This window comes from Myxine glutinosa, chromosome 13, assembly GCF_964187855.1.
Source record: "Myxine glutinosa chromosome 13, kmMyxGlut1.1, whole genome shotgun sequence".
Lineage (NCBI taxonomy): Eukaryota > Metazoa > Chordata > Myxini > Myxiniformes > Myxinidae > Myxine > Myxine glutinosa.
The window spans coordinates 93,675,189-93,699,934 of NC_136273.1; the positions used below are offsets into that span (position 1 = coordinate 93,675,189).

The 24,746-nt window shown below is 43.0% G+C and overlaps 1 protein-coding gene across 1 annotated transcript in view; it reads right to left on the reverse strand.

Moving 5' to 3' along the window:
• Positions 1-897: 897 nt before the first annotated feature.
• LOC144888721 (uncharacterized) overlaps positions 898-24,746 on the reverse strand; it is a 29,067-nt gene continuing 5,218 nt past the window's right edge. The window contains exons 2-3 of the mRNA XM_078767774.1: positions 6,783-6,855; positions 898-3,748 (exon numbers count right to left, since the gene is read on the reverse strand). Of these exons, the coding sequence (XP_078623900.1) occupies positions 2,447-3,745 (1,299 nt within the window). The 5' untranslated portion in view covers positions 3,746-3,748; positions 6,783-6,855 and the 3' untranslated portion in view covers positions 898-2,446. The remainder of the gene's footprint in view (positions 3,749-6,782; positions 6,856-24,746) is intronic.

A 24,746-nucleotide genomic window follows, 5' to 3' on the forward strand; every position in this document is an offset into this window, starting at 1 on the left:
AACGTTTAATGTTTAATGAACGTTTAATGCCCTTCGATGTCCGGGGCGCACGCGCTACACTGGACGGGCCAGCGTGTACCTTGCCCTTCGCCGTCAGGCTCGGGTAAACCGCTGAGCCACATCCGTGATGGGGACTGGGGCTTGAGACAGTGTCCCACGAACGAGGAATTCCCAGTAAGCGCGAGTCATCAGCTCGCGTTGATTAAGTCCCTGCCCTTTGTACACACCACCCGTCGCTGTTACCGATCGGACGGTTTGGTGAGATCCTCGGATCAGCCCCTGCACTGGCCGTTCTCGGCTCGTGCCGGTGCACCGAAAAGATGAGCGAACTTGACTGTCTCGAGGAAGTAAAAGTCGTCACAAGGTTTCCGTCGCTGAACCTGCGGAAGGATAATTATCGGGACAACATGAGAGCGAGCGAGACGCGAGATGTACATGGTACGTGATCGTCCATGTACTGTTTAGCCATGTACTGTTTAGATTTTGATGATTTGCGTGTGATATGATTCAACGGATATTTATATGAATCGTTTAAAATAAAAAAGCCTTCAATTTCTGATATTTTACCTTTTCATTTGGGCTTCCCAATTGAAGCCCCGCCCGTAGGGCGGGTACTGTTGCTAGTATATATAATACGATATCATACAATTTAGAATTCGTCTTGCTGTTGATGCAATTAAGGCAAAAACATGATGAAGATTAATGTGTAGAATTTCAGTTTACAGAATCCTCCTAAAAGGTTGTTTATTTGGTAATCTCAGTGGTATTGTCTCTGTTTCTATTTTCATGATAAGGATTGCCTTTGGGCAATGTAATAACAATTCCTAACAACAGAATAAAAGACAATTCTGTTCAATGGCATTCTCATGCTCCTGGGGATTGAATAAGCATTGCATGGTAGTTTGGAGAATTTTATTCTTCCTCATCTTCATTTCATCATTCCCACAAAAGAGATGTGACTGTAAAATGTATTCTCAATTTTCTCATGATATTTCTTACCGGATGAATACGACTATAAAATGTTCAGTCTCAAAACAAAGACCATACTCTTCATGGTCACTTTTGTAGTTCTTCAGGCATGACTGCATGTCATTGTTAACATAAACGAAGAATTCCCTTTTTGTTTTTCTGCGCAATTTCATGTCAGCCTGTGGCTGATGAAGGATTCAGTTGTTAATGTTTTCAAATTACTTTCAAAGGCCCCTGCCAATCATCCAATTTTAATGGTGGTACAGCCACTCTCTTTTAATGAGAGCAGCTTTTTAAGTGTGTCCAATCAATCTGTCACTAATAAAAAAAAGAGCAGAACTATCTAGGCTCCGCTTAGACTGCAAGGAAGCAGGATGTTGAGTCGATGCCATTAATCTGATGTTTGTTTATAATGTACGGAAATGTACAAATCAGTTTCAAATTCGAGGAACATTTACACTCATACTGGAGGCAGAGAGTCAAAGCCTACAGACAAAACACTAATTTAAAACAAGTACAGATACATTCAAAGTACACCGCCCCCATGCCAAATAAATAAATATTTTCCAGCGCGGCATTGCCGGGGTGCCTTTGGCAGCTCACAGAGACTGAATTGGGTGGGAGAGTTGTGCAATAATTGATTGATTAATTGCATAATTAAAATCAATAAAAGATCATCATAAAATATTTTCTTAATCAATTGGCTAATAGCATACCTAAACTACCAGTGCTTCATTTGAAGCTATAACTTCTTCAAAATTAATTAAATTAATCATTAATCGAAAAAATTAAATAATTGATTCATCAATAAGTAATTAATCAATTCATTGATTAATCAATAAATCAAAAATATCCTTTATAGTAAGGGCATTTTATGAGATATTTCACAAATCTGTTAACTAAATTGTTACCAAAAAATTTCTTCACCAATATGTTTGTAAAGGTGTGTAATAACATGTGTTAAAATGTTGAAGTTCAACTCCCGTGGGAAACCCAGAAAAAAAGCTGTTGAATTCGGGTACCGAAAAATTATTTTCGAGAATTTTTTTTTTTTTAAATCGGCCCTTAAGTAACTTATGAGGGGTCAAATAAGGGTTTTTCATGATTCTGAGTTGATTGTTAACATTTATATTTTCACTTTTACATTTACACACAAAGTAGCTTTTATTTCACATACATATATAATACTCAAGAGTTATTTCTCATTCACAATGTCAGAAGTTTCAACAGTCATTGTCTATGTCTTCTTCAGACTCAACAACATCATGACTGCAGTTTCTGCATGTAATGCCATTACAGACTCCACAGGCCGAGATGCACGTGACCCCATTCTTCTTGCAGCTGCATCGCCGGTTGCTGCAATCTCCATGACAATTACAGCTCGTGAACTGCAATAGCTCCTCAGGAGCCGTGGGGTCCAGTGTTGGAACTGGCTCATACCCATGCACACCTATTGTCCATCCATAGTCACTGGGGTTCAGAGACATGCTCTGTAGAAGGATCCAGTCCCGGGTCTGCAGGTAGGCACGGAGTGAATGTTGTGCAGCTGCACCCTCTGTTGGAGGTAGAGTCTCTGGTTTGGTCGACAGGCCTTAATAAAATTCTGCCCCCAAACGGCAACTCTTTCGTCTGTCTTGACAATCAGTCTCAAGAACATCTGAAGGCTTGCAGGAACAAGTGTCAGCTGACTATCGATGTCAGTCATACTGTGTGTGGTGGGGTATGACTTTGGACCTAAATCAATCAAGGCAATATCATTGGATATGAACTTGAGTGCCGTCTTTATGATCTGAGTCTTCTCATCTCCATGGTCAAGATTAGCATGATGCCCTCGCAGAATATTGTCGGTGCCATCTTTGAGACAGAGTACATCTGCCCTTCTTTCCTGTGTTGTGAAATACAAGGCGTCTTCGTATTTCTCTAGAAGTTTTATCTTTAGCCAATGCTTTGAATAAGAAAGGCTCTTCTCTGGTGACTGACCAAACTCCTGCAGCTTTTCATGGACTTGGTCCATGTTCATTACCCCATGCTCTAATTCTGAGTCTAACCATTCGCAGAATTCAATAAAAACTGCCTCTCGCTCCTCATCAATACTCCTCTGTCCTCTCTTCCTTTTTCCTTCCTCATCAGTCTTGGACAAACTGTCACCTCTCGCAAACATAAGTTTGCATCGCAAATGGTACAGTGTTTCTTCTGCTACCAAGTCGTTGATCCCTTCCAGGCGTCCAGTGACTTCAGTGCCCCAGTCATCCCCGCGACTCCGTGCTGTCTTCAGCAAGCTTGCCTTCAGTGTATCTGCAGTCAAATTATCTGGCACTCTGTATTTCTTTCTAGCTTGTGCTGGATTATTTTTGTAGAGCTGGGCTGGTTGGTTGCAAAGAATGCATACATCCTTATACAGGAGGTCAACTGACTGTGATCTTCTAGAACTGCAGCCAGTTGATGAACTGAACTCACAAGTAGTGCGTCTTCTCTTCAACTTTGATGACTCTTTCTCTGCCTTTGATGCTTGAGCTGACTTCTTGGTGGTTGCAACAAAGTTGTTGTACAGATCATTTTTACACTTCTGGTGGTACCTCAGTTTTCCTTCCTTTTGAGCCTCCTTCATACGTTCCACAACAGTAACATTTTCGACAGTTTCTGTTTGTTTCAATAAAGTTGAGTATCCCTTTGGAGTTGCCTGTATGAGCCTTTCAGCTGGTGTATCCGAGCGTGCACAGATGAAGCAATTGAGCACAGGTGGAGTAACGTCTTCATCCATATTGCTAGACTCCATGTCCTGCAAAGTAGAAAACGAGATATATTTAGAAATTATTTTTCCACAAAGGAGTGTCTGTGGTGAAATATAAATGTTAACAATCAACTCAGAATCATGAAAAACCCTTATTTGACCCCTCATAAGTTACTTAAGGGCCGATTAAAAAAAAAAAAAATTCTCGAAAATAATTTTTCGGTACCCGAATTCAACAGCTTTTTTTCTGGGTTTCCCACGGGAGTTGACCTTCAACATTTTAACACATGTTATTACACACCTTTACAAACATATTGGTGAAGAAATTCTTTTGGTAACAATTTAGTTAACAGATTTTCATGTTTCCCTTACTATTAGAGCCACATCACTTGGTCACTATCTTATCCAAATATTAGCTTCCTAGCTCAAAAGGTGCCTGAGATATTGCCCAGATGAGAAAAAAAAAAAAAAAATTAATAAAGAAAATAAATAATAATCATAAAATAATTAAATAATGAATCAATTGGCCAATAGAATACCTAAACCACCAGCGTTTAATCCGAATCTGTAACTTAAATAAATTAATGAATTAAGTGCTTAATCGAATAATTAAATAATTAATCGATTAATTGATGAATCAATAAATCAAAAATAGTCTTAACAGCCAAATCACTTGGTCATTGTCGTGTACAAATATCAACTTCCGAGCTCAAAATGTGCCTGCGATAATGCCCAGATGAGAAAGGAAAGAAATAAGTACATAAATTAATCGATAATAATTAAATAACCAATCAATTTGGCCCTTTGGGCTGGTGCTCCTGCCTCACACCTAGCTCGTCTTCACGCTGTTGAAACCAAAGCTTTCAGAATCATTGGAATCTCCCGCGATGAAGCTACCTCCGAGGGCCTTTCACTTACTCACCGCAGGCAGGTTGGTGGTCTTTCCGTCTTCTACCGACTCCTCTCCGGCCTTGCTCCCCCAGCTCTCTCTGGGCTCTGTCCCCCAAATATTCCTACAGGTCGCACAAGATCTGCCTGCAACCCTCTTATGGTTAAACTGCCAAAATCAAGACTCTCTGCTCACCTTCACTCCTTCATTCCTCTTTTCTCCCACCTCTGGAACAAACTCCCCCACTCTCTTCAATCCCACTCCTCCCTCCAGGTCTTTAAAACAGCTGTTCACCACCATCTCTTATCTTCCCCCATCCAAAACCTTGATCTTTTCTACCCCTGCTAATTTCACCCCAAATCCACTTTTTTGAAATACCAACTTCTTTCCTGGAAGTCCTTGGTGTCCTTGTGTTATACTTCTCCCACCCCCCCCCCCCCCCCCTCTTCCCACGCCACCTCCCCCCAAGCCCTCTCCTTCCCACACATTCCCCATGTCCCTGCTCTCAAATGTAGTGTTTGTGTGCTTCCCCTTCTCTCCCCATCTTGTCTACCGCTCCCCTTTTTATATAATTTCTTTGTTTGTCTGTTTGATTTGTTTGTGTGATAAATATTAGCTCTTTCACATGCCTCGATTATGTATACAAAAAAAAGAAGAAGAAGACAAACAAGGTTTCCGAACAAACAAACAAATAACTGGAGTGAAAACTGAGTACTCCCTTTCAGCGCGCGTCATTGCCAGGTCCAGAAGGAGCAGGTGACAGGAACCATGACGTCATGCAGCGCCTGGAGATAGCATAGGAAAGGAGCGGAGTACAACAAACAAACAAACAAACAAACAAACAACCGGAGTGAACACTGAGTACTCCCTTTCAGCGTGCGTCATTGCCGGGCCTGCTTCAATGCCCGGAAATGACGTCATGCAGCGCCTGGAGATAGCATAGGAAAGGAGCGGTGTACAACTTCGGCCCAGTCTGAGGTCCTGAGCGCTCTGTTTCAGGTTTTCATTAAGGATATCTCTGTACTTTGCTCCGTTCATTGTTCCCTCAGCCCTGACCAGTCCCCCAGTCCCTGCTGCTGAAAAACACCCCCACAGCATGATGCTGCCAACACCATGCTTCACCGCTGGGATGGTATTGGGCAGGTGATGAGCGGTGCCTGGTTTCCTCCAGACATGACGCTTAGAATTGAGGCCAAACAGTTCAATCTTGGTTTCATCAGACAACAGAATCTTGTTTCTCACAGTCTGAGAGTCCTTTAGGTGCTTTTTTGCAAACTCCAGGCAGGCTTTCATGTGTCTTTCACTGAGGAGAGGCTTCCGTCTGGCCACTCTGCCATAAAGCCCAGATCGGTGGAGTGTTGCAGTGATGGTTGTCCTTCTGGAGGAGAGGAGAGCATGGTATAGCATGGTATTTAAAAAATTTGTGGATGGATGATGACAAAAGTAGGGGGATGAGTTGTGTTGGTGAACAAGAACCAGCAGATTCGATTTTGGTTCAAGTCTCGATCCAGATCCGTTCATTCAAATCCGAACCCTTCCGGCCTATCAGTGAGATACAAACGGACCCTTTTGAGCCTGGCGGAGGGAATGTGCTCTACTGAGTTTCATTCTAGTTACTGCTGCAACATCCTTTTTAATTTCATCCTGTGTTTCTGATGTTATTTTTTTTTGTTTAAAATAGACATGTTTCGATGAAATGAAATTTTTTTAAATCCCCTCTGATGGAAAATGACAACGACCATCGATTTGGCTTGGCTGGTGAATGATTAAAAGGCGAGTTTGACTGGAAATGAAGCAATTATTCTTGAAATAGTCATTAAGTTTTAAAAGGTTTTTCAAATAGTCAAAATGGTTTCCTTGGGAAGGCTGAAGGAGCATTAACAGTAGATAGATTTAAAAGACAATTGTATCAGCAGTCACTACCCACATGCTCATTTGGGATTGAGAGTTACCGATACAGAAGAGCAACACAAGGTAGTTGTGGTATTTCATCAATGTAATCTGCGGGGCATTGTGTCAATAACGTGCTGATAGCAAAGGTGAGATGTTATGATTCTCCAAGGTGTGGCTCATGCGAAAAATGAAGTGTTCTGTGATAATTAACCCCGACTCAATTATCCCCCGTCCAAAAAGAAACGGTTGTCCCAGAAATGTTTTGAAGGGCGAAGTCTTGTGTGGTTTCTACCTTCTCACCTCTCCAATGCCACCTTTCCGGTTTTCATTTCCATTCTCTCCTCTCCCCTCTCACCCACCAAGTGGCACGTCACTGGGAGGAGAGAACAGCTTGATTATTGAGTGTTGGGAGGGGAGTTTAGCACAGGCAAGATGGGCCTACCTGTCATAGATTGACTTTGTGATAATGTGGCATTGTAAACTATCACTGATATTGACTTTGTGATAATGTGGCATTGTAAACTATCACTGATATTGACTTTGTGATAATGTGGCATTGTAAACTATCACTGATATTGACTTTGTGGTAATGTGGCATTGTAAACTATCACTGATATTGACTTTGTGATAATGTGGCATTGTAAACTATCACTGATATTGACTTTGTGATAATGTGGCATTGTAAACTATCACTGATATTGACTTTGTGATAATGTGGCATTGTAAACTATCACCGATATTGACTTTGTGGTAATGTGGCATTGTAAACTATCACTGATATTGACTTTGTGATAATGTGGCATTGTAAACTATCACTGATATTGACTTTGTGATAATGTGGCATTGTAAACTATCACTGATATTGACTTTGTGATAATGTGGCATTGCAAACTATCACTGATATTGACTTTGTGATAATGTGGCATTGCAAACTATCACTGATATTGACTTTGTGATAATGTGGCATTGTAAACTATCACTGATATTGACTTTGTGATAATGTGGCATTGCAAACTATCACTGATATTGACTTTGTGATAATGTGGCATTGTAAACTATCACTGATATTGACTTTGTGATAATGTGGCATTGTAAACTATCACTGATATTGACTTTGTGATAATGTGGCATTGTAAACTATCACTGATATTGACTTTGTGATAATGTGGCATTGTAAACTATCACTGATATTGACTTTGTGATAATGTGGCATTGTAAACTATCATGGATATTGACTTTGTGATAATGTGGCTTGTAAACTATCACTGATATTGACTTTGTGATAATGTGGCATTGTAAACTATCACTGATATTGACTTTGTGATAATGTGGCATTGCAAACTATCACTGATATTGACTTTGTGATAATGTGGCATTGTAAACTATCACTGATATTGACTTTGTGATAATGTGGCATTGCAAACTATCACTGATATTGACTTTGTGATAATGTGGCATTGTAAACTATCACTGATATTGACGTTGTGATAATGTGGCATTGTAAACTATCACCGATATCGACTTTGTGATAATGTGGCATTGTAAACTATCACCGATATCGACTTTATGATAATGTGGCATTGTAAACTATCACCGATATCGACTTTGTGATAATGTGGCATTGTAAACTATCACCGATATTGACTTTGTGATAATGTGGCATTGTAAACTATCACCGATATTGACTTTGTGATAATGTGGCATTGTAAACTATCACCGATATTGACTTTGTGATAATGTGGCATTGTAAACTATCACCGATATTGACTTTGTGATAATGTGGCATTGTAAACTATCACCGATATTGACTTTGTGGTAATGTGGCATTGTAAACTATCACGGATATTGACTTTGTGATAATGTGGCTTGTAAACTATCACTGATATTGACTTTGTGATAATGTGGCATTGTAAACTATCACTGATATTGACTTTGTGACAATGTGGCATTGCAAACTATCACTGATATTGACTTTGTGATAATGTGGCATTGCAAACTATCACTGATATTGACTTTGTGATAATGTGGCATTGTACACTATCACTGATATTGACTTTGTGATAATGTGGCATTGTAAACTATCACTGATATTGACTTTGTGATAATGCGGCATTGTAAACTATCACTGATATTGACTTTGTGATAATGTGGCATTGTAAACTATCACTGATATTGACTTTGTGATAATGTGGCATTGTAAACTATCACTGATATGGACTTTGTGATAATGTGGCATTGTAAACTATCACTGATATCGACTTTGTGATAATGTGGCATTGTAAACTATCACTGATATCGACTTTGTGATAATGTGGCATTGTAAACTATCACTGATATTGACTTTGTGATAATGTGGCATTGTAAACTATCACTGATATAGACTTTGTGATAATGTGGCATTGTAAACTATCACTGATATTGACTTTGTGATAATGTGGCATTGTAAACTATCACCGATATTGACTTTGTGATAATGTGGCATTGTAAACTATCACTGATATTGACTTTGTGATAATGTGGCATTGTAAACTATCACCGATATTGACTTTGTGATAATGTGGCATTGTAAACTATCACCGATATTGACTTTGTGGTAATGTGGCATTGTAAACTATCACTGATATTGACTTTGTGATAATGTGGCATTGTAAACTATCACGGATATTGACTTTGTGATAATGTGGCTTGTAAACTATCACTGATATTGACTTTGTGATAATGTGGCATTGTAAACTATCACTGATATTGACTTTGTGACAATGTGGCATTGCAAACTATCACTGATATTGACTTTGTGATAATGTGGCATTGCAAACTATCACTGATATTGACTTTGTGATAATGTGGCATTGTAAACTATCACTGATATTGACTTTGTGATAATGTGGCATTGTAAACTATCACTGATATTGACTTTGTGATCATGCGGCATTGTAAACTATCACTGATATTGACTTTGTGATAATAATAATAATAATTCATTTATTTTGTATAGCGCTTTTCCAGAAGCCCAAAGGCGCTTTGACAGAGTGGAAAACATAATGCATAACAATACATGAAAACAACAATTGCAAAAAGACAAGAATCAAGAAAACAAACAGCAGCGATATACGGCATATATATAAGACAAGAATCAAAAAGACAAGACAAGAATCAATAGGGAAATATTTAAAGCAAAAGGAGGGAGAAGGAGAAGAGATAGTCAGGGGTTAAATGCTGTGGGTTGAATGTTGAATGCAGCGTTGAACAGGTGGGTCTTTAGTGATGTTTTGAATGTGGTGAGTGAGGAGGAGTCTCTGATGGTGTGAGGTAGTGAGTTCCAGAGGGTGGGAGCAGCGATGGAGAAGGCCCTGTCCCCCCAGGATCTGAATTTGGTCCGGATGGAGGGGGTCAGGAGGTTGGTACCAGCAGAGCGGAGGTTGCGGGTGGGAGTGTGTCTGGAGAGGAGGTCAGCCAGGTAGGATGGGGCCAGGTTATGGAGGGCTTTGTATGTCAAGAGGAGGATTTTGTACTGGATTCTCTGGGGGATGGGGAGCCAGTGAAGCTTGTAAAGGACGGGGGTGATGTGGTCACGGGTCCGGGAATGAGTGAGTAGACGGGCAGCGGAGTTCTGAATGTATTGGAGTTTATTGGTGATTTTTGAGGGTGAACCATAGAGGAGGCTATTGCAGTAGTCCAGACGGGAGGTGATGAAGGCGTGGATGAGGGTTTCTGCAGCCGTGGAGGAGAGGGATGAGCGGAGACGGGCAATGTTTTTCAGGTGAAAGAAGGCTGACTTTGTGATCTGTTTAGTGTATTTGTCGAAGGAAAGGGTTTGGTCAAAGATGACGCCAAGATTCCGGATGTGAGGGGAGGTGGATACTGGGATACCGTCGATGTTGAGGGCAAAGTTATGGGTGGATTTTGTGAGCGTTTTTGGGCCAATGATGATTATTTCAGATTTATCACAGTTAAGCTTGAGGAAGTTGATTTGAAGCCAGGATTTTATTTCAGTGATGCAGTTTGTCAGGATAGAGTGGGTGTCGGTGGAGACGGACTTGGTGGAGATGAAAAGCTGGATGTCATCGGCGAAGCAGTGGAATTGGAGACCATGACGGCGGATTAAGTGACCGAGCGGGGACAGGTAAAGGATGAAGAGGAGGGGGCCAAGAACTGAACCTTGGGGGACACCTTGGGGGAGGGGAGCAGTGGGGGATTTGCAGTTATTGATGGAGATGAACTGGCATCTGTCAGAGAGGTATGATTTAATCCAAGAGAGGGCAGTGCCGGTGACGTTAAAGGTGGATTCAAGTCGGGTGAGGAGGATAGTGTGATCGATGGTGTCAAAGGCAGCGCTGAGGTCGAGGAGGACGAGAATGTTGAGGTTGCCAGCGTCAGAGGAGAGGAGAAGGTCGTTGGTGATTTTGAGGAGAGCAGTTTCAGTACTGTGATTGGAGCGGAATCCGGATTGGAATGTTTCATACAAGTTATTGGCAGAGAGATGATGTTTGAGTTGAGTGGCTACAGCGCGTTCCAAAACTTTTGACAGAAAGGGTAGGTTGGAGATGGGTCTGAAGTTGTTTAGGGTGTCAGGGTTTAGACCAGGTTTTTTTAGAATGGGGGTAACAGCAGCAATTTTGAGGGAAGGTGGGACGATGCCTGTAGACAGGGAGGAGTTTATTGTTGCAATGATAAGTGGAGAGAGAGCAGGGAGGGAGGCTTTGACAAAGCTGGAGGGGATGGGGTCAAGAGTGCAGGTGGCAGTTTTCATTCCTATGAGGAGTTCAGAGAGGTCAGTAGGAGAGATTGGGGAGAACCGAGACAGGGGATGGCAGGACAAGGGGGGGCAGGTGGTTGGAGGGGGAGCGGGTGCGGCGGTGGTCAAGCTGTTGTAGATGTTGTCAATTTTGCGTTGGAAGAAAGAGAGGAAGGAGATGCAGTTGTCTACTGTGAATGACTGGGTGGTGGTGTTCAGGGGGCGGAGGAGTTTGTTTATTGTCGAGAAGAGTGCTTTTGGGTTTCCGGAGCCAGAGTGGATAATTTGAGAGTAGTAGGCAGAGCGGGCGCGGGAGAGGGCATCTTTGTAGTGTTGTATGTGGTCCTTGTAGGCTTGGGAGTGAACTGTGAGACCCGTTTTATTGCGGAGTCTTTCAAGTTGGCGAGCACGAGTTTTCATCAGGTGGAGTTCAGGGGTAAACCAGGGAGCAGAATGGGTGAAAGAAACTGTTTTGGTTTTTACAGGCGCAAGCTGGTCAAGGCAGGAGGAGAGAGTGTGGTTGTAGTAGTCAGTGAGGTCGGAAGGGGTGTGGAGGTCAATGAAGGGAGAAGTGGACATTTTTTCAGAGAGGGTGGATGAGAATGAGGTAGGTGAAAGAGCGTTTAGCTTACGGAAGTTGATTGTGCGATAATGCCTTGGTGTTGGGGCGGGGATGTTGATGGTCAGAGTGATGGCTAAGTGGTCAGAGAGGGTGAGGTCGGAGCCATAGAGATGGTGCAAATTTAATCCCGTGGAGCAGACAAGGTCCAAAATGTGACCACGGATATGGGTAGGAAAGTCGACATGTTGAGTGAGGTTAAAGCAGGTGAGTAAATCAGTGAAGTCAGTGGTTATTGTGGAGTCAGTGGAGTCCATGTGGATATTGAAATCACCAAGGAGGAGGATTGAGGGGGAGAGGGAACATAGCTGGGTCAGAAAGTAGGAGAAGTCAGACAGGAATGATGGGTGTGGTTTGGGAGGGCGGTAGACGACAGCCATGACTGACTGCGTGTGACCAGAGAGTTTTAAAGCCAGGTGTTCAAATGATGGAGCAGATGAGATGGAGATGAGGTTGGTCTTGATGTCTTGACGGTGGATAACGGCAATTCCACCACCTCGGCCCTCCGAGCGTGGTTTATTGACGTAGGAATATCCATTGGGTGTGGTGAGGTTGAGTGTGTAGTAGTCCAGAGGTTGTTGCCAGGTTTCGGTGAGACAGAGAAAGTCCAGTTTGTTATCCAGGATGTATTCGTTCAGGATGAGGCATTTATTGTTGAGGGACCGGGTGTTGAACAGGGTGAGCTTGATGTTGTTTTGAACAGCAGGGATGAATTCAGGTGATTTAGCCAGGGTTCGTAGGCAAGAGGTGCGATCGTGTGGGTTGCTGTGACCAGGTGCGCTGGGACGAAGAGTGAGAGTGCGCTGAGCCGACCAGAGGACGGGGATGGAGTGACCTGATTGCAAATAAACAAACTTGCGACCGGAGCCACGGTGAATGTACCTGGGTCGTCGGAGGAGTCCATTTGATTTGATGGCAGAGATGCATGATGGGGTGGAGCGGGTATTGAGCAGAAGAAGCCTTGCGGCGGAGTACTTCAGAGCCATGCCAGGCAGGAGCGAAGGGACGAGTACGAGGCCAAGGTCGAGGAGGCAAAGCGGCAAACGCAGCGGCAAACGCAGCGGCAAACGACTGCAGCCGCTAATCAAGACCACAGCGGCAAACAAGGCCACAAGGCCACCGGCAAACAAGGCCACGGCCACAATCAACGGGAGCGGGCCTTTCGAATTCCGTATTCCGTACCATCAAAAGCAGATTCCGTTATCCAGCCGGAGAACACGCGGCACGTGCGGGTGTGAAAAGGCAGGACAGGTGTGAGATGTCAGGTCAGAAAGGTAGAAGCAGACCCTGTACATCCATCCAGTCGGAGAAGCGGCGAATATGCAACGCCAGCGTCCTCTCGCAACCGAACCCGGAAGTCTGACATGTGTAATATCAGTGATAATGCGGCATTGTAAACTATCACCGATATTGACTTTGTGATAATGCGGCATTGTAAACTATCACTGATATTGACTTTGTGAAAATGCGGCATTGTAAACTATCACTGACATTGACTTTGTGATAATGTGGCATTGTAAACTATCACTAATATTGACTTTTTGATAATGTGGCATTGTAAACTATCACTGATATTGACTTTGTGATAATGTGGCATTGTAAACTATCACTGATATTGACTTTGTGATAATGTGGCATTGTAAACTATCACTGATATCGACTTTGTGATAATGTGGCATTGTAAACTATCACTGATGTTGACTTTGTGATAATGTGGCATTGTAAACTATCACTGATGTTTATATTTTTGATGTTTTCAGTTTTGTTAATGTTGTCATAAAATCAATACAGAAAGATCTTTTATTGATAAGCGTGTACATTGTCGCAATGATTTGTTTACTTGAATTCCACATGATTTTATTGTTTTTCTCAAGCTCATCCACGATTCATATTTTACTGTAGGTTTAAAAACAAACCAACAGGTCCAGCTTGATTCATCAATTATGTTGAGTGTACAGGAGGATGTCAGGTTGTGGGAGTATTAATGCTACAAACACTGAAAGTGCTTTATTCAATCCGGATTGACGAGTGATTGATACAAACTTACAGGACAAATGTCTGTTTTTCCTTCAAACCATTATGTAATACATCATATCTTATACTTTTCTCCAACAGGTTTTTTTCTTTTCCTAAACATATTATCTGAAACTTCTCATTGAAAATCGAAAATAATAAAACATTTCTTCCAGAAAACTCATACCTGGTCTAATAGCTGAATGGGCGTCTTATATTTTTGTAGTTTACAGAGTCGAGATTAATGGAAGAGTGAGAACACTGAATGGAACAGGAAGTAACTAAACACAAGGAACAGTGGACAGGATTACACATTCACAAAGCAGACAGGACAGTGTTTTAATTAACACAAATACACAAGGGACGTTTTACCATTTCCTCCCGTCCACGTGGTTTCCATTTCGACAGCAATTTGATCAGCAGCTGTTCTACATGGAATGGAATTAAAACAGCTGTTCACCACCATCTCTTGTCTTCCCCCATCCCAAACCTTGATCTTTTCTACCCCCATTAAAACACCCAAAATCCACCTCTTTCAATCCCCAACTTCTTTCCTGAAATTCCTAGTCGTGTTCATTTGTTTTATACCGTGTACCCCACTATCACGATCTCTCCCTTCCACAGATCTACCGACGTCCATGTTTTCTATTGTTGTTGTGCTTGTTTGCTTCCCTCTCCCTCCCCTCTTGTCTCCTGCTCCCTTCATTGTATGTTTTACTAGCAGAAGTACCCAGCATTGCCGGGCGGGGAGGGGAGGGGTGAGGGTGAGGGATGGGAGGGTGAGGGGGTGGGGGGAGGGGGGAGGGGTGGGGGGTAGGGGGAGGGGGAGGACAGAGGGAGAAGGGAGGGGGAGGACGGACGGGGGAGGGGGAAGGGGGAGGGCCAGTCAACAATGACGTTGCAGTTCTCATGGTCGGAGAGCAGCACAACAATCGCGACATCATCCTGCATCTTCGAAAGAGCACGAAGCGGATTTTGGAGACTCACCGATCCTGTGACCCACGTCCTCCAGTACCGGCGTTGCCGGGCGGGGGAAGGGAGACCCGCACATTCCCAACCCGTACATTCGCCCTCTCGACTCAAGCTCGTATTCGATTCGTATTCGAAATCGAAAGGGGAAATCCTTCGTATTCAAATTCGTAAACACGAAATATGAATTAAAATTTAATTCATGTCGCATAAAGGTGAAAAAACGCAATGGCTTTTCGCCCTGACTTACGTGCAAACGTGTGACGGGATGGAACATCACGTGATCGCTCTGAGCGAATCAGCGAGCTGCTCGCACTGGCTGAGATTAGCGGGTACTTCGCTGAAATGCGCTGAGGTAAATATGAATAAAAAATATGGATCTCATCAAATATTGTCTCGGCCATGTTCGTCCCAGGCTCAATGGCCATGTCTATGGCAAATATCAAGCACGTGAGCCTCTCCGTTTCGGAGTCTCGGTAACATTACACACACACACACACACACACACACACACACACACACACACACACACACACACACACACACACACACACACACACACACACACACACACACACACAGTGTTTTATATATATAGATGTGTCCGTGCATGTTTTCATGTTCAATGTGTTAGCTCTTACACAAGCCTTGATTCTGTATACAAAAAAGCAGGTTTTGGGTTAACTAAAAAAGACAAAGTTCATTTTGCTTTGGAGCTCTCCAAAATATTTTTTTTTAAATAGAAAAAAAAAAAATTCCCAATTTTTCATTTTTCAAAAAAAAATTGCAAAAATTTTTTCCAAATTTTATTTCCTAAAATTCAAACAATTTTTTTTTCAAATTTTTCAAAATTCAAAAAAAAATTCTCCAAATGGATCCAGAAGGCCAATCATAACTCCTCAAATGTGAGCGTATGGTTTTTGTAATTTTCAGTTGTTGTCTACCACCTTAGGTATAGACACATGGATGATGACGTCTCCATCGTCTCCAGCATGAGGCAGGAAACACCTTGAACAATTAACGCAACATTCACCAGCAGAGAAAAATTGTTCCTGGGTGTGTATTAACAAAAGGCCTGACATTTTAACGAGCGCAATTCAATCTCATCACGAAAGCAGCACAACTTTAATCTGCCAATCAGTTTGTAAATCCCGTTGAGAAAGAAACAAACCAATATCAGCATTTGATGGAATACAAAAGTGAATGTATAATTCATTCTACATGCAGATTATCAGATTCAGCTACAATGTGGCGATTCCCATAAATATTCCCGAGCATAATTAGGCAGAATATTCATTGGATTTTTGAACGACATTTGTCTAACGCCTTCTGTAAGGAAACCTTGAGCAGTTCACCATGAACAGTCGGTGCTTGCACTTAATTTCGCTCTAAATTGACCGAGGTGTATTTACATGAATTGTGACATTTACAAAGTTTGCAACAAATTGTTCTGATGTTTTCACAACGAATCAGCTCGAGGGAAGCGGATGCGGTGCAGAAACCGAAGGGGGGAGTTCGAGGCAAGGGCCGGATGAATGATTTAAGGACAAGGCTGAAAAAGAAGCCTTTTGACAGCAGAGATGGGGTTTGGCTGTTTTGGGGCCTCTTGTCAGTCTTATTTGCTCTGTCATGAATGTCCTTGGGAAATTGTGTCATTGTCTCTCCGAGTCTACATCTGCTGCATTATATTGTACGTGATAACATCGAAGGATTTCCTGTTACAAAAGGACCCCATTACTCCTGTTTTGTGGACATAACAGCTGAAAAAACAAATACATATCTTTCATTGTCTTCAATATGGCTGCCACTGGTGTGATGCTTTCTCTCTTTTTCTGATGTACCATACTCTTTGCAGAGCGCCGATGCTGCAGAAGCAGCCCCATGAGCAAGGGTTATACTGGGTGGTTTGCCATTGCCTTCCCAGCAGTACTTGGAGCAGGAATTTCGAATTTGTTTTGTTGAATTTGGCAGGATGACCTGGAGGTACTACACACACTCTCCTCTATGATATATAGCCTGGGTTTGAATCTCGGCCCAACTACAAACTGTAATCCTGCTGTTTTACAGGTGGAGAGGGCGATTCCTCAATGTGTGCGACGTCCCTTGGATGTATGTTAAACTGGGCGTCTCTTCTGCCGGCATTAGTCGGTGGATGTTGAAGACCCCACAGTGTCCTACGTGAAGAGTAGGCGAGATATCACCGGCATCTTGAACAAATGCCTGCCCAAACTACTGCTGGAAAGGCAATGGCAAACCACCCAGTATAACCCTGACTCAGGGAGCTGCTTCAGCGGCACCGACGCTCTGTGAAAAGTACGCTACATCAGAGAGAGAGAGACGGAGAGAGATAGGGGAGAGATAGAGAGAGATAGAGATAGAGATAGAGATAGAGATAGAGAGAGAGAGAGAGAGAGAGAGAGAGAGAGAGAGAGAGAGAGAGAGAGAGAGAGAGAGAGAGATAGAGAGAGATAGAGAGAGATAGAGAGAGATAGAGAGAGATAGAGAGAGATAGAGAGAGATAGAGAGAGATAGAGAGAGAGACTTGACTTTTAAGTCCTTTTATTATAAAACTACAAAAACAAGCATCAACAAGAATAAACCAAAAAACAGTTTTCAAGAGAATACAACCAAAGTCATAGAAAGTCAAATAAAAGGAGAAACAATCAATGTAAATGTACTACATTCCAAAACAAGAGATTGCAAGGACAAGGAAACACCGACATGTAAATCTCTAATACATTTTCATTTACCCCGCATATTTTTCCCACACACCATGTCTCAACGAAATCCTTAATGTTTGCATTTCTACTGTAATACTTAAATTCCAGTTTTAACCGAGTTGTGACCAGGGATTGGAAATGCAGGATCACATTACATTGCTCGGGTGGCTTGCCCTCAATTTTCGCTTTTCGCGACAAACAGATGGCCAGTTTAGCCTCTGACAATAAATAATTTAGAAACATAACAATTTTTCCTTTGCTGAAGTGACCCCAAGGCCAAAAATAAACAACCGGAGAGAAAAAGGAGAATTAACTTGACCAAACACATTGTTCAGTAAAAGAAAAAGAGGACACAATCGCATGCAATCAACATACCCATGAAACAAATCTTCAATATTATTAAAGAAGGGGCAGATCACCGATACCATGGCATCCAAACGGTTTACAAAAGTGTTTGTTGGCAATACCCCGTGAGCCAGTCTCCATTGCAAATCACCCGACCTTTTTGATATGGGTGTACCATACATTGATTTCTATTCAGGTTCAGAAGGGGGGCCATTAGGTAAAAGAGCTTTCCATCTCATAACTCCTGCTGCAGAGGTGTTTACATTAATCAAAGAAAGACAGAACTGGTAAATAGATTTACTCTCAAGACTACTAAATAAACAAGAGCCAGTACTGACTGGGGAAAAAGTAGAACCCGTGAAAGCAACAAGTAAGTTAGGAAGTGTAGGATTATGGGATGCCCCTTTAACCCCAGTACTCCACTGCAACCCAAGTCTAAAGGATGTACGAATGATTTCTACAAGTAACTGACCTGCAGCTCTCATTGATCTGGTACCAGTAATCTCAGCGACTTCCTTGGCAGAATGATCTCCAACCACAATTTGCTGAGTCACGAAGATGCCAGACATTTCTGATGCCACCTGAAATGAAGTTTTGGGCAAAACAACAGCTCTTGGGAACCTGGGGAAAGAGTGGGTTGAGGAATAGAGGTTCTCCCGCAAACATTTTAACCTCATACGACTCCTTTTGGCGGCTTACCACTACGGCTTGCCAAGCATTCAACAAGCTCTGGTAGAACAGAGGAAGGTGGGACACATCAACTTTTTGGGATTCGATCAAAAAAGTCTCAAGGCCGTAGCCGAGCATTCCAGCTTGCCTCAGTATTCGTTGTGCCACAGGGCGCCAGGGCAGTTTTTCAGCATTGAGCAGACATTGTATTGACTTCAGCCTAAACGCCATCAGCCGACACTTTAGGTCAATGAGCCCTTGGCCACCAAGAGACACGGGGCGGCAAAGTACGTCCATCCGCAACCAGTGGTAACCTCCCCAAAAGAAATTTACCAGTGCCTGTTGAATAGCTTTACGCAAGCCCTCTGGTGGCTGCAAACAAATAAATTTATGCCACAGGACAGAGGCGACCAAGGTGTTAATAATCAGTATTCGGCTTCCAAAGGACATTTGTGGAAGGAACCTTTTCCATTTGTTGAGCCGCTTGGTTGCCTGTTCTACCACTCCTTCCCAGTTAATATGGGAGTACTGAATGGGTCCAAGATAAACACCTAGGTATTTAACCCCTTCTCTTGTCCAACTTATGTCTTTTGGAAGAGACTGAGGGGGGGTGACGGGAAGCCTACCGGATGTACCATGAGCCGAGGACACCCACAGATCTTTGCTCTTTTGCCAATTGCACCGCAAACGTGAAGCAAGGCAAAACCTGTGTAAGGACTCAACAAGAATGGTTAGGTCCTTATCATTCTTAATGATTACACAGACATCATCAGCATATGCTGATACCATGATGTGGTTCTCTTCTGCAGAAGGCACAAAGCCAGAAAGAGAGGCTCTCAGACTTATGAGTAGTGGCTGAAGAGAAAGGCTAAACAGCAACCCTGACAAAGGACAACCTTGCCGAACACCCCTCTGAACCTGAATGGGTGAACAAAGACGATTATTTACTTTGCACAAACTAAATATGTTGTGGCATAACAATTTCACAAAGCCTATAAACGTTTCACCAAAACCAAACTTTTGCAGAACATGGAACATGTAAGTGTGGTCAATGCTATCAAAAGCCTTTTCAATGTCTAGGAAAATCAACCCAAGCCCCTCTTCCTCCTTAAGGCCACAGTCAATCAAGTCTCTAATTAAAAAGACATTATCAGCGATTGATCTTCCCGGAATGCTGTAACTCTGATCAGGATGGACAACAGTGCCAATGACAACCTTTAGCCGATTGGCCAACAATTTGAAAAAACTTTGTAGTCAGAACACAGTAATGAGATGGGGCGCCAGTTCTCTATCTGACGGAGATCACCACCTTTTGGGATAAGGCATACAACTGCTCTTCCACAGCTGAGGGGTAGTATGCCAGAGCGTAGGCTTTCTGGTAACACCAGCAGTACTTCTGGACCTAAAATGTCCCAAAACGCTGCAAAAAATTCCAGTGGAAGGCCGTCGATCCCAGGGGCTTTTCCGTGTTCAAAGCTACACAGAGCTGTGCTTAGCTCCTCCAAAGTAAACGGCTCTTCAAGACCTTGACGCTGGTCACAACTCAACGAAGGCAGGTAATTTGTCGCATCATCAACCAAATCTTTACACACAACTTTCTCTGCAAATAAGCCAGAAAAAAACCTTTTCACAAGCATCTTAACATCACTTTCATTTTGTGTAATATTCCCCTTAGCATCTAACAAGGAAAACATTTGCCTTTGGGACTTCTTAACCCCTTCTAACTGGAAAAAACTTTTGTTTGGGGTGTCAGAGAACTTCACATTTTGGATTCTGAGTAACTGACATCCCCATTACTTTTTCATGAATCAGTTCTCTTAAATAAGCTTTTTTCTCCAATAATAACTGAAGTTTCCTGCCATTTTTAGACTTAGCCAAGTCTTCCTCTAAGTCTAAAATTTCAGTTTCTAAGAGAGAAACAGCAATCTTACTCTTGCTTGTGGAAAAGGACTTAAAATATTGACAAAAGACGCGAATCTGGGCTTTCACGTTATCCCACCATAACTGAATAGAAGAATAACAAGGTTTTCTTTGGATGAGTGTTTCCCAAAAACAACGAAAAGCATCCTTAAAACAGCAATCCTCCAACAGGCTGGTATTGAAAGTCCAATACGCACTTTTACGAATTGACTGAGAAAAGGATAGACCAAGTACAACCAGGTGGTGATCAGAGAAAGTAGAAGGGAAATGATTACAAGACACGAGTACGTTTCTAAAAGTGGAATTAATATACTGTTACGGTCCGCGGATTAGATGTTATTTTTACCGAGCGGTGGTGTAACCGCGGCCGAACAGTTGTTCCCCGACTAAACCCGATTCACCCGATTCACCCAAACGTTGGCCGTATTGCGCCACAGATATTCAATCTGGAAAACTCTAAAGCGACCGAATGCAAAGAGGAAGGAGAAGACGTACAGAAGAGTAACGGGGTTTATTATGTACACATACACAAGCAAGAAGAACAGTCACGATTATTTACAGGGGACATGAGACGCAGGCGACACAGTGCAAATTACTAGCTTATCTAACAGGCTTACTTAATACCCAGGACAGAACAAACGAAGACACAGACTCACGCGGGGAATTGCAGAGTGGATTGACTGGAAGGAGAGGAAAGTCCACTGGGTCCAGCAGCACGATCCGCACGTTCTGCAGCCGCCGTTCCTTCGCGGCCCTGCTCCGAACTGCCGTCCAGGCCCCTAAGCGGCTGGCGAGCGTTGTTGCTGCTGCTGCTGCTGTAGACGCTGCCGCTGGCGAGCAAGGTGACGAATAGCAGGCTTTTGCGCTTCCCTGGATGACCTCTGCTTTTGGACCTCACAACTCAGCTCTGCTCTGACGACCCAGCTCTTTCCTTTGCACCTCACCACGCAGCTCAGCTCAGCCTTGGACCTTTTTTTGCAACTCTCTTGGACTCATCTGCTTGTCTCTCTTCTCAGCCCATCTCATGTCTCCCCAGGGGAACGCCCCGCGGCGGGTTATATAGGCCCCGCCCTTCACCCTTTGCGAACCTCCCCCAAGCATTCTCTCTCCACCCTCTCAAGCCAAACCCCTTGTTCATGGTTGGTCGAGTGGAGCTGGCTCACTCCTCCCCTCTCTGACGAGGTGGGGACCCGCCTTTCTTCCCCAACCCTGCCTTGTGGTCAATGGCGGCAATTGGAGGGGATGTAATTGCCAATCGACGAAAGGGGGAATGGAGGTTTTTGGGAATGGGAAGGAAGGGAATCTACTCTTATTTCACTCGGTGCAATGGAGTGTCATCTTAATGGAAGACAAGGCCTTACCCTAAGACACATAATAAGGAAATAAACTACTGAACAGGGGTATTCTATGATTGGCTGCCGTGGATGCTTTATGGAGTAATTATGGGACGCCCTTTTGACCTTTACACTACGGAGGGATTTACAAGGATCATGACATTTACAAAGGGTGGTCTTTACAACAATTTACACTACAACAACAACAAACAAAAAAAACATTCTCATATCCACAACAATACCATCTATCAAGCCTTGCAAGTGTTATTAACCCACTAGCACAACGGCACCATGTGTACCGAGATGTTGTAGGGTGCTGTATATGCCATGCATCAAGTAGACCAAGTGATGAAAAACAATTCAATAGATCTTTATGAGATTCTGGATGTGGTTCTGGTGTATTTCTATCTAAACTCGGTTCAAAGGTGCAATTGAAATCTCCTCCAATACAGATACAATGATCAAAGGCTGCTGTGTGAAGGTAATTGGCCAGACGTGTGAAAAAATCTTTACGAGCTAAGCTGCTACTAGGAGCATATACATTGAGTAAGGTAAGGTGAAATCCTTGATAGACCACGTCTAAGGATGCTAAGTGTCCTATAACTATTTCATTCAAATTGCATGAGTCAGGAACAAACCCCGGACGAAGCAAGAAAGCAATTCCCACAGAAACAGAAGACAGATTGCTAAAGAAGCACTGCCCAGTATTAAGACAAAGCCAGTCAGGCTGTGAAGTCTCTGTTATGTGTGTTTCCTGCAATAAACATATATCGATATGTTTCTGAAACAATAGGTTTTTAACTTGGAGCTGATGTAAATGGTTAGCACCACCGCCATTCATGTTTAAGGTGCCAAACAGCACTTCCTTCCTTTTCATGCCTAATCAAGGGGGGTTTAGCTGCTGTTGAGACAGTTCCAACCTTGCTTTTGTAATGAATTTCCTCAGTCGATGAATTTGTGCTTTTGTTACTTCAAAATCTTTAGAATTTCTAACTATACACTTTGCAGTCTGCATGAAGGAAGGCAAGTCAGGAAAATGTTTTTGAATCATGACATTTCACTGCCTAAATGTCTCATTTAGAAAGGTCACAATAACCTCAGGGGGTATTTGTAACTGCTCAGATGATGACTGTGACGGCTCAGTCACCTCCATGTCATCATCTGAAGCAGACAGCCCAGATAGCATTCCACCAGGTTCGTAAATTTCAGTTTGGACCTTTACCAACTCGTTTATAGACTGGTCTTGGGTCTGGGGGGGCCTGGGGAGGTCTACTAGACATGAGATGGGACTGTTGCACCACCATCTTGTACAACTACGTCGGGCACCTCCGTCGGGGCCACACAAACTGTATTCTGATCATTTGTTGCAGTGGGAACATTGGGAAGGATCAACGTACTATTTTGTTGAGGCTCAGGCAGTGGTGGTGATGATGATGATGGTGATGTCTCCTGACATTCAACCAACGTCTCATCAATAATAATAGACCCTTCATTTGTACAACTATTTGATGGAACCATACCACCTTGTGCACTTTGGATTAAAATTCCATCATTGGAAGGTAATCCATCTTTTTCCCCACTACCTTGAGGTTCCTCAGCCACTGCACCACTCGTATCCAGTGCAACTACTTTGGGGGCACTTGTGGGGCCACGAGGAGCGGAGGCTCCACGTTTTTTTGCCACTGTCACAAAACCCTCCTCACGATGTAAGGACACAGTGTCAGCGGAAACATTTGAGACACTGGGTGTCACCTCCTCCACCACAAGGGTAGTGGGTTGTTAACCGTTTTACAATCTTGATCAACGTGGCCTGATTCCCCACACTTTGAACAAGCAGCTTTAGGACAAAATCTCTTTAAATGCCCAAACACCCCACAAAGAAAACATGTTAAGGTCGCTGATGAAGCGTATATTTGATAATCACGGTCATCAATTTTAAACTTAAATGAAATCTTTAAACCCGTATCATCCCGCGGTCTGGAAGAACCATGTGAAGGGGGATCATCGAGATTCTCGATACAATTGTACCATAACGAGACAAAACAGACACGAGTGTTTCATCAGACACGAAGGGAGGAACATTTGAAACGATTATTTTCATTGCAGGGACATCCATCGGGGAGGCCATAACAAAGTGACCACTCTCTGTGGTTAACCCGGAACTCACGACATCGTGAACTAGATGCTCATCCGCAACGAAGACCACTACCTTCTGGTTCATACGTGACGCAGCACGTACATGTTCAATTCCGATAACCTCTCCAACTGCCAAGACGATCTCTTCGGTCAAAATCCCTTCAGGAGGGACACAAACCAGAGCATGTTTGCGGGTTAACGATTCGAACGCAGCATCTTGCTGCGAATGAGTCATCGCCATGACTAAAACAAAAGAACTCCGTTTTACCCGAACAACTCGGGTTGAGGAGATTAAAAAGAAAAAAAAGGAAGGGTAGTAATAATTAAACCAAACGAAAGAAAATAAATATGATTTAAAGTGGAACGTCGATACTCCGGCAAAATGCCGGATTAACGACGAAGAGAAAAAACGAAACCAAAATTTTATCGCGATAACCACCGCCCAGAACGGGGAAAGGCCTACCGCCAATGCCTCCAAATAGCTGCTCTCCCTCTCTCTCTCTCTCTCTTGTCTCGACAAAGAGAGGAAAACATGGGGAAAACTCCACAAACACGTACAAGACACAAAGGGAGTGAAATGGGGATAGGAAAGACGCCAACACAGCACAGTACTCACAGCTGCCATGCCGCCACACCCAAATCATAACAACCGGGAGGAAGAGAGGGAGAGAGGGAGAGAGGGAATTGAATTTGCAACACCATTTATTTCACAAAAACACACCAGGTCAAGTCAAATTTTTACAGGAGAGAAAAAATAGAAAAAAACAACACAGTTCTTAATGTTATTATTAAAAAAGAAAGTCC